At 45.9% G+C, this 10,325-nt stretch overlaps 1 protein-coding gene across 2 annotated transcripts in view; it reads left to right on the top strand.

Annotated features, from left to right (window-relative positions):
• Positions 1–340: 340 nt before the first annotated feature.
• MOCOS (molybdenum cofactor sulfurase) overlaps positions 341–10,325 on the top strand; it is a 406,383-nt gene continuing 396,398 nt past the window's right edge. For both annotated transcript variants that reach the window (XM_033930634.1, XM_033930633.1), the window contains exon 1: positions 341–533. In XM_033930634.1, coding sequence (XP_033786525.1) covers positions 380–533 — 154 coding nt within the window. In that variant the 5' untranslated portion in view covers positions 341–379. The remainder of the gene's footprint in view (positions 534–10,325) is intronic.

Here is a 10,325-nt window from a genome sequence, read left to right as displayed (position 1 = left end):
CACTTACCCTCACTATGCCACTGAGTAAAACTGCTTTCTTCTTATGCTAATGAAATAGCATGGACACCTTGGGCTTTGGCTTCTTTGGGTGAGTCATTCTAGGTGATTTCTTTTTTCTTCTCCCTTTTGTCATTATTGTGTGCATGTCTTAAAGTGACAGATTTGGAACACGAGCTCATTTTCACAAACAAAACTTTTAGTTCTTTTGCAGGTTTTGCAATATTGTAACACAAGAATGCAGTCGAGTCGGTATCTCCAGCCTATCAGCTTCCACTTTCCCTCATAAATAAGCTCTTCCTGCTCAAACAGGGCCAATCATTGCCCTTTACACACCTGATTTTTGAGTCAGCTGCTCCCAGCCAGAGTGAGGACTTCTGACATGGAGAATGATCCCACGGACAGCACCAGCAGCTACAAGCAATCGCCCGATCTGCTTTCTTTTCAGCACTTCCAGACCCTCTGCCCCGCACGAGGCTATGGCTACGGAGGCAAGATTCAAGAAATCAGAGCCCGAGAGTTCAGCAGACTTGGAGGTAACTGCAGACACGGTGCAAAGCCGTCAGAGCTGTTAATGTGCAGAGGCAGTGCACACACTGCTGCAATCTTCCAATAAGTCATAGCTTAAGGACTCCACCCGCCGTGTACTCTACCCCCTACGATAGTTCTAAAGTGGAAGCATGCTGACAAATTATAGTTGTAAGCAGTGATATATATGCCTGTGCTTTCAAACTTTCACTAGTGTAAAGCAAACTATGAACTAACTATATCTTGGGTCACTGACACGTGTTTTCTGAAACTTGTACATCTGGATTTCTCACTGTTGGAAACACTTTCAGTGGGATTTTCAAGATTTTATTTTTAGACTACTTTCCAGAGTGAAAGAAGGTTTATAAATTTGTCATGTCTCTCTGTCTGGCCTCCAAATAACTTTTGGGTTTCAGGTCCTAATAATTTCCACACCAAATTTTTAGGACAGGGACTGAAAGGGGTGAGGGATAGATGATTCTGAGGGTGGTTTTGTTTTCAGATCTGTGTACAGCCCCCCTCCCGATTTGTGGTTTCCCCAATCGCAAATTCAGTTATTCGTGATTTTTTTTTAGCCTTGATTTTTAATTGAGAAACGCCTCCCCGGACATCCCCCAGACCTTACTTGGTGGTCTAGCAGCGATGCGGAGCAGGAGCGATCTTCCTGCACTCCTGCCCCGTGCATAACCATGCTGTGCACCCGTGCTGTGAGTTCCCGGAAACCGTTGTAGTCTCATGAGACCACGGGAACTCACAGCACGGGTGCACAGCACGGTTATGCACGGGGCAAGAGCATAGGTAGATCGCTCCTGCCCCACATCGCCGCTAGACCACCAGGTAAGGTCAGGGAGGCGGGGGTGGATCAGAGCTGGCCCAAAAATTATTCACAATTTTCCCTATTCGTGGGCCGGCTCTGCCCCTAACTCCCATGAATATTGAGCATCTGCTGTAGTGTGTACTCTGTTAAGACATGGATCAATGACATGATTTTTTTTAAACATGATTGCATGGTTTTCTTTGGACAATGACAGCATCCTTTATGAATTTGGATTTAAGCCCCCTTATACTAAGCCATGATGGAGGTTTCTACCGTAGTCCTGGGCACTAAATTCTCTGATGCTCATAGGAATTCTGTGAGCATCGGAGCAACATTGGAGCATTTAGCGCTTCGGGTCACGGTAGAAACCTCTCGTAGCTTAGTTAAAGGGGGAGTGGTTATTTATCTTTCCAAATCCATATTTGAGGTAAGTTACAGTAAATAATATACTGTATATTATTCAGCAGGTTTATAGTCTGAGTTACACCAAGGGTAATGGACAGGGTAGTGATTTGTCGGGTATCACAGAGAACATCAGTGTTTTAAGCTGGATTTGAATCCTGGCTTTCCTGGGGTACTGCTGTAATCACTGGGCCAGGGGTCTGCAACCTTTTTAAAGCAAAGAGCCGTTTTATCCTAACTGTTTGACTCAAGATTTACAAAAAGTCGCAATGAGTAGAGAAGGAGGTTTAAGATACGATTTTTAATGCGATATGGGAATATATGCATTTAACACGAAAACAAAAATTGAAGTACAGGCAGTCCCCAGGTTAAGAACGGGTTCCATTTTAAAAAATGTTCTTAAGTTGAATTTGTATGTAACTCGGATCCTAGTATTCTTCCCACCTTCTCCACCTCCTTGAAGCCCCTCTTGCATCCCTTTCCACCCATCCCACCATTCCCTCTCCACCACCATATCCAATATTACTCACTCTCATTTCTCTCTTCCCCATTCATCTCTACCTCAATCCTCTCCCACCACCATGTCCAATAATTCTCTCTCCCTCTCTATGCCCAACAATTCTCCTGTTTTTTCATCTGCCCAAGTGCACCATCTCTCTTTCCCTCTCATTCAGACACCCAACTATCCCTTTCTGTTCCCTCCCCACCTCTGCATCTTCGTCCCTCACTCCCTCCATTCTCCCATCCTATGGCTCATTCTCCCCTCCCTCCCTCCATTCTGTGTCCCAAGTACATGCCCCCTTCCTCCCTACTTCCACCCTTTGTCCGAAGTTTGTGCTCCCACTCTCTCCCTCCCATGTCCCCACGCACCCCTCTCTCTCTTCTTCCCTCCCTCAATTCTGTGCCCCAAGTATGTACCTCCCTCGCACGGGTGTTTACCTTCTAGCCGTCTCCCTCCACCTTCAGCCGCAGCCATTTCTCTTCACAAAGCCGTGGGCGGTGGCTCCTATGCACGTCCTACTGCTGAGCCGTAAGACTTCCTTCTGACATCGGATGAGCTTCCACCATAAGCATGCACCATCTCTCCCTTCCCTCCACCCTTATGTACATTTATCCCTCTCTCTATCTCCATGCACCATTTTTCCTTCCCCTCCACCTTTATGTCCATTTCTCCCTCTTTCACCACTCTCCTCCCTCCTGCAACATATTTCCTTCTCCCTCAACCTCAACCTCAACCTCACTCACAGATATGTTGTTCTTTCTTGCGATTCCTACAGCTTCCTGCCACTAACCCGGAAGCCTCTCCTGTGTCGCGTCCCACCTGGCAGAAACAGGAAATTCTGACCAAGGGAGGCTCCGAGTTAGCGGCATGCAGCTGTAGGAATCACTGCTGCTAACACGTTGAAGCAAAAGAAGAGCCGCAGCCACGTGGTCTAAGAGGCGTATATATGGCTTGTGAGCTGCGGGCTGCTGACCCCTGTACTAGGCTATGTGATGCCACTCTGATTTGCTTCTTTTGACCTTTGTTTTTTTTTGGGGGGATCTGTATATAAAATATTTAGCAATTAGGATTTACACCATTTTATATTGTGAATAGATCATAGTGTAGTAAAAAGAACTATTTTTCACAACTGAGGTGTCAATAATTGATTCACATCCCTCCCTCCCCCCCTGTACAAAGACTTGCTGCCAAGCAGCATGAGCTTCATTCTGAGACACCCATTCTATTCCTATGGGTGCGTCAGCATTTAGCTTGTGCTGCTTGGCAGCGCGGCTTTGTAAAAGGGTGGTTCAGTGCGCTAGAGCTCTGCTCTCGTATGAGAAAATTGGGTAACTGACCCAACCTCTTGTAATGCAATCTGACCTGGAATAGAAAACCTGATTGACCTAACATTTTCTAACAGATCACTTGTGCATCAGAAATGTGCATATATTGCACCAATTTTAACATGGAAAGTGTGTGCGTGCTTTCCTGTTTTAAAATAATCTTTCCGAATGCACCCCTGAACATTTCTACCCTGCTTTCTGGCATGCACAAATTTGCCCTTTTAGTTTTTGTGCTTTTGCCCAATGAGTAGAAGTGCAAACCTCAGCAAAACGCTGCTTCCAGAAAAACTGTTTTGTTTGGCGCTGTGTCCAAATGTTCATGCTATTCTCACAAGACTATGGGGCTCATTTTTAAAAGAGAAAAATATTTTTAAAAAATGGCATAAAGTTGCATGTGGATGTTTTCTTCTTTTAAGCCCCAGATTAGTCATATTGTAAAAATTGCATGTTTTAGACCTCGTCAGCTACGCAATGTTAGGCAGTATTTCACTGATAAATATTTTTGCTTCCCTTGTCCAGGCATTTGTTTTACCCTATTTGGACTATTGTAATATTCTCTACTATTCACTTACAGTTAAACTGCATACAAAGCTTCAGTATAAGGCCACAAAATTATACTCCATCTGAAGAAAAATGGTAACTCATCTTAGGCGCTACGTAGTCTTCATTGGCTCCCGGTCGAGACTCGCATTTAAACTGGCATGTGTAACTTAAAAGATGTTTGAGAGATCATCTCCTGAATACTTGTAAAGTTTGTTGTCATTTCCTACCAATTGAAGAGGATTTCCATGTAGAGATCCTTTTTTGGTCTTTTTCCTTTCATTTTCAGGAATACGCTTTGAACAAATGCAGGCAACTCAACCACCAGGCTGTTCGTTTCTGGATATTTCTCCATCTAGAGCAGTGTCTATCAAACCTTTTTAGCTCCATCACACTAAACGGAACAAATGTTTTTTTTCTGGCACATTAAAATTGAAACTAGTCTAGAATAGATGTGTGTGTCTGTCTTTCTTTCTCTCTCTCTCCTTGGCCGCTGTCTGTCTTTCTTTCAGTCTTTCAGTCTCTCTCTTTCCTCGGCTGTCCACCACCACCCCTTGCCTGCTCCCCCTGTCCAGCAGTAGCCCTTCTCCCTTCCTTTTACCTCCCCCCTGTTCAGCAGCACCCCATCCCTGCTCCCCCTGTCCAGCAGTAGCCCTTCTCACCTTCATTTTACCTTTTCCTCAGTTTTCGTGGTGGTCTGCAGTGGTTTTGGGGTCGCAGCATCGTGGAAGAAAGGCAATGTTTAAACTGCCGCAGGCTCCTACTGATGTGGAAACTGCCGCACGGTCTACTGCGCATGCGGAAACCGCCGAACAAAAGTCGTACTCTCTTTCTTCTGCCTTCTTCTATCCCATGCGCCGCAAGCTGCCCCAGGCGCCTCAAATCGAATTTGGCACGGAGGCACACATCACGGCAGCAGGGATCACGGCCTCCTAAGTTCACATGTGCGCTTAGGGTTTTATTATAGAGGATTATAAAATTGCAAAACCTAACAAAATTAAATTTGAGAGTTATTTAATTTCACCATTGTTACTATTACCCATATATAAAGAACTTTAAAAAAAATAGAATAGAATTACTAATCAATTCGATGGATGTGCTTGTTTTTGAGTACAAATTAACTCAAAACGCAGCTCGATAGTCGACAAGCAAACACATGTTTCATCATACACCATCTGAAGTCATTCTCTTTTTTTCGATTTCATTTCTGTCAGAGCTGAAAATCCATATTTGCAAAGATAAGAAGATCAAATTGGTAGCAAAGCCTTGAATGCTTTATTGCTCAAGCTAGGATAACTACTGCAAAAAACATAAAAATAAAAATAAAATTATTTGCCATTAGTTTTCAAGGACCAATCATGTGAAAGAATGATGCTTGTCTGGGTGGTTGTATCCTTATGCACACAGATGCTCATAACATTGACAGACTCTTGCGTACGTGAAGTACATGTTATCTATTCTAGTGTATACTTTACAAAGGGAATTTTTAAAAATAAAGTAAAATTCTGGAATCTCTTTGGGGCACACCACTGTACCGTGGCACACAGTTTGAGAGACACTGCTCTAGAGCTACATTCAATATTATCCTATGCGACTCATTTATTTAGGAAATAATTTCTTTAAACATTTTGGCCCAGATTCTCTATAGGGTGCCAATATCAGCGGCCACCTAAAAAGAGGCTGCCAATCTCATGTCAATCATGTGATGGTGCCCTATAGAGAATCGCGACTCTGAAAGATAGGCGCAAGAAAGATAGGCGCAAGAAATGTAGGCCAGGTTCTCCAGACCTACATTTCCGGCACCTATCTATGTCATGAATCAAGCCTACATAGGCGTTTTATGGCGCCACTTCTGCTGTTAGCCATGCCTTTAGTGACGTTAAGCGCCTACATAGGCATGATTCCAATGCTTTTTATTTAGGCACTGATAGGCACTTTATTTTTGCTGTTTAAAAACAGCATTTCTCAATTAACTTAGGCGCCGGTACGGCACCTATTGGCACCTAAGTTATGGCGTCATTTATAGATTATCCCCTTTTGTGTTATTTAAAAGTTTTATTGGGTTTTGCTAAACTGCGGTAGAGCTTTAAAGTAGGCTGGCAAGGTAAATGCTTTGACACTCATAGGAACTGAATGAGCATTAGAGCATTTACCTCATCAGCCTACGGTAAAGATCTCTAGTAAAAGGATCCCTTGTTTTATGTAGGAACAGTGGCGTACTAAGGGGGGGGGGGGGCGGGAGGGGCGGTCCGCCACGGGTGCCAGCCATGAGGGGGTGTTCCCGGCCTTGCCGTTCATTCCCCCCCCACCCCCGAAGGACCGCTCTCCCCACTGACCTTCCTGCACCACCTGTGAAGCAGCCCGCAGCAGGATCGCGACTTCAGCGATACCTGAGCTGCTTGGGCGCTGCTTCCTGTGCCGCGGTCCCGCCCCTCCTCTGACATCAGAGGAGGGGCGGGAACGCGGCGCAGGAAGCAGCGCCTAAGCAGCGCAGAGATCGCTGACGTCGGGATCCTGCTGCGGCTGCTTCATAGGTGGTGCAGGAAGGTCAGTGGGGCGAGCGGTCCTTCGGGGGTGGTGGGGGGGACTGAACGGCAAGGCCGGGAGCATAGGTAGTGCTGCTTCATAGTGGTGCGGGGAGGCCAGGGGTGAGCGGTCCTTCGGGGTGGGGCGGGCGGGCAGGCAGGCAGGCTTTCAAGGAGGAGGGGGGGTGACAGACAGGCAGGAAGGCTTTCAAGGGGGGACAGGCCTTCAAGGGGGGGGGCAGGCAGGCCTTCAAGGGGGTGACAGGCCTTTGGGGGTGTGTGCAGACCTTCAAGGGGAAGGGACAGGCCTTCAAGGGGGGGCAGGCAGGCCTTAAAGGGGGAGACAGGTCTACAAGGGGGTGGGACAAGCCTATAAGGGGGTGGGACAGGCCTTCAAGGGGGGAACAGGCCTTGGGGGGGTGCAGGCCTTCAGGGGGGTGCAGGCCTTCAAGGGGGGGACAGGCCTTCAAGGGGGGGACAGGCCTACAAGGGGGGGACAGGCCTACAAGGGGGTGGGACAGGCCTTCAAGGGGGGGGTGCAGGCCTTCGGGGGGGTTCAGGCCTTCGGGGGGTTCAGGCCTTCGGGGGGGGTGCAGACCTTCAAGGGGGTGCAGGCCTTCAAGGGGGGACAGGCCTTCAGGGGGGTACAGGCCTTCGGGGGGGTGCAGACCTTCAAGGGGGGGACAGGCCTTCAAGGGGGGGGACAGGAAGGCAGGCCTACAAGGGGGGGGACAGGCCTACAAGGGGGGAGGACAGGCCTTCGGGGGAGTGCAGGCCTTCGGGGGGGTGCAGACCTTCAAGGGGGGGACAGGCCTTCAAGGGGGGGACAGGCAGGCAGGCCTTCAAGGTGGGGACAGGCCTACAAGGGGGGGACAGGCCTTCAAGGAGGTGGGACAGGCCTTCAAGGGGGGTGCAGGCCTTCAAGGGGGGACAGGCAGACCTTTAAGGGGGGACAGGCCTTTGGGGGGACCCTGGTTTAGAAGTACACGGAGGGAAGGGGGTGTTCAAAGAGACGTGCATATGCCAAACTTTGGGGGGGAGGAAGAAATAATGGGTCTGAAAATAGAGGAGAGGGAGAGAGATGATGGACCATGGGATTTAGGGAGGGAAGGAACAGAAAGGGAGAGAAATTGGACACAAGGGATGGTGTGGAGGAGGGATAGAGATACTGGATAGGAGGGTAATTGGGAAAAGAAAGGGAGAGATGGTGGACTCGGGTGGTGGGGAAGGAGGGAGAGATGCCGGATGAAAGGGTAGTTAAGAAAAGGTGGATCTGTGGAGGGAGATGAAAAAAAGGAAAGATACCAGACTTCCTGGGGAGGGAAGGGAAATGGAAAGGGAGGACAGAGTTGGCAGATGGATGGTTAGCATGCAGAAAGAAGAAAGAAGGAGACCCCAAGTTATCAGAAGAAAACCAGAGCCTTGGACCAACAAAATTTGAAATATAACCAGACAACAAAAGGTAGAAAAATTAATTTTATTTTCTGTTTTGTGATTATAATATGTCAGATTTGAAATGTGTATCCTGCCAGAGCTGGTGTTGGACTGCAAACGTGAGCTAGGATTTAACAGAGAGAGGAAAAGTCCTTTTTGTTTCTTTATTTTATTTACACCACAGCGCCAGTGTGATTTGGAGAAGACAAAGGGGGTGAAAAAGCTATAAAACCCACCAGGAGTTTTGAAAAAAATCACCCAACTGGGCAGGAAAATCGAATTGAAAAACCAATTCAATAGGCTGAATCGAATCAAAATTTTTTTTCCTGAATCTGGCAGCATTAGTTTGCGCTAGTGTCTTAGACTTTAGGACCTGGGATTGGGGAGAGATGGCATCCTCAGTACTTTATAATGCAAGTGAAATGAGGATTTGGTCAGACTTTTGAAGGGTCTGCAGAAAAAAAATATTGTATAGGCCGGGGACATGAGACAGCAGGAAATGGGAACTTTTCTTCCTTCTATTTTTGTGAATGGAAAGGCTGAGGATGTCAGAGAGTTCAGTTAAAATATGTGCTTTATAAGAAAATATAATAATGTGTTTTATAAAGTTTATAGCAGAGCTGGCCTACCCAGTGAGGTGTTCCTAGTGGTGGTGGTGGCAGCGTGTCAATGTGTTGAGAGGAAGAGGTGGTCTGGGAAATTCTGCTGTGCAAACTCCGGGCCCATTTCCACCCCCCAGTTAGTCCACTCCACTCAACTGGATCACACACTGAGTGGGTCTTTGGGTATTGTTTTGGGATCTCTTCCAGTGGTTTATCTCCTTCTGGTCCAAGGAAGGAAACTTTGTTATCCTTAGCATTGACCTACAGAATATGTTTGTAACAGCGCTGCTTGTGTGGCATTAGGCTATGTAGTGATCGAAAGAAAAAAACAGACCTTTGCACATTTTTGCACTATATGGTGGGTGTATGAGGAGATTCACATATCCTGCACAGCTAAGTCCATGTGAAGTTACCTTGTGCTGTATTTGACATCTAGCAAGGTCTCTGTTTGAAAGGAAAGATCTAAACTTAAAAATGAAGTGGCCAGAAGTTATGGTAAAAGCAGATAGTGTAGCTGGTTTTAAGAAAGATTTGGACAAATTCCTGGAGGAAAAGTCCATAATCTGTTATTAAGACATGGGGGAAGTGTCTGCTTGCCCTGGATCGGTAGCATGGAATGTTGCTACTCTTTGGGTTTTGACCAGGTATTAGTGTCCTGGATTGGCTACCATGAGAATGGGCTACTGGGCATGATGGACCATTGGTCTGACCCAGTTAGGCTATTCTTATGTTATGTTCTCATCTGTAGGGGCCTTTGTTTTCACTTCTTATTTTAATGTATTTTTTTTCTGGGAACTTATCAGTGTTTTTTATAATGGGAACAAAAATGGAAGAGAGTTAATGTGTGTGGGATGAGGGGGTAACTAATTTCTTCAGCTAAATAATTCAATCCACCTCAACCAGACATAGGAGAACTCACGCACCATTCACACACCCTCCAACCAAAAACGTCAAAAGAAAAAAACTGTTCGACAACCTCCTAGCCAATCAAGCTGCAACACTCGACCCCCAACTCTACAACCTATTGACCTCGACCACAGACTACAAAACCATCAAAAAAGAAATAAAAACCCTTCTATTCAAAAAACACATAAAACCAAACTAACACAATCAGAACTGTCCCAAGCATCACCTGCAACTACTCCATATGTACTTCTGATGTCATGACAATTCAGACATAATTTATGTTATGTTATGTTTGGAATATAAGAAAATTTTCACTGCCTGTTTCTATTCTGACCATTTATTCCGTTTCATGGTCATTACAAAAAAATATTTTTTTACATGGGGGGGGGGTCAAAAAATGATGGGCCCCGGGTGCCACATACCCTAGGTACGCCACTGTGTAGGAAATATCATGTTTTAAATGTTGGGTTTTTTTTTTTTTTTCATTTTTGTTAACCGCTTTGAACTTTCCTTGGTTGGAATTTAGCGGGATATAAGAACCGTAGTAGTAGTATTATTATTTGTTAAAATGTCCAAATTGCCATTTTCAAAATACATTTTTAAGACAGTTTTTTATTCTGTTTGTCTGAAGTGTGTCTAAATCTCAAGAGGGTATGTTCAGGCATGTTTTGGGCAGGATCAGAACAAAGCACGAGAACTGTGGAGTCAATGATCTTGATGCAAAAGTTCATTGGAAATTATGCAGGT

Source organism: Geotrypetes seraphini, chromosome 2 (assembly GCF_902459505.1).
Source record: "Geotrypetes seraphini chromosome 2, aGeoSer1.1, whole genome shotgun sequence".
In the NCBI taxonomy this organism is placed as follows: Eukaryota; Metazoa; Chordata; class Amphibia; order Gymnophiona; family Dermophiidae; genus Geotrypetes; species Geotrypetes seraphini.
Note: the sequence above shows the minus strand (reverse complement) of the source record. Positions and strands in the feature narration are given on the sequence as shown.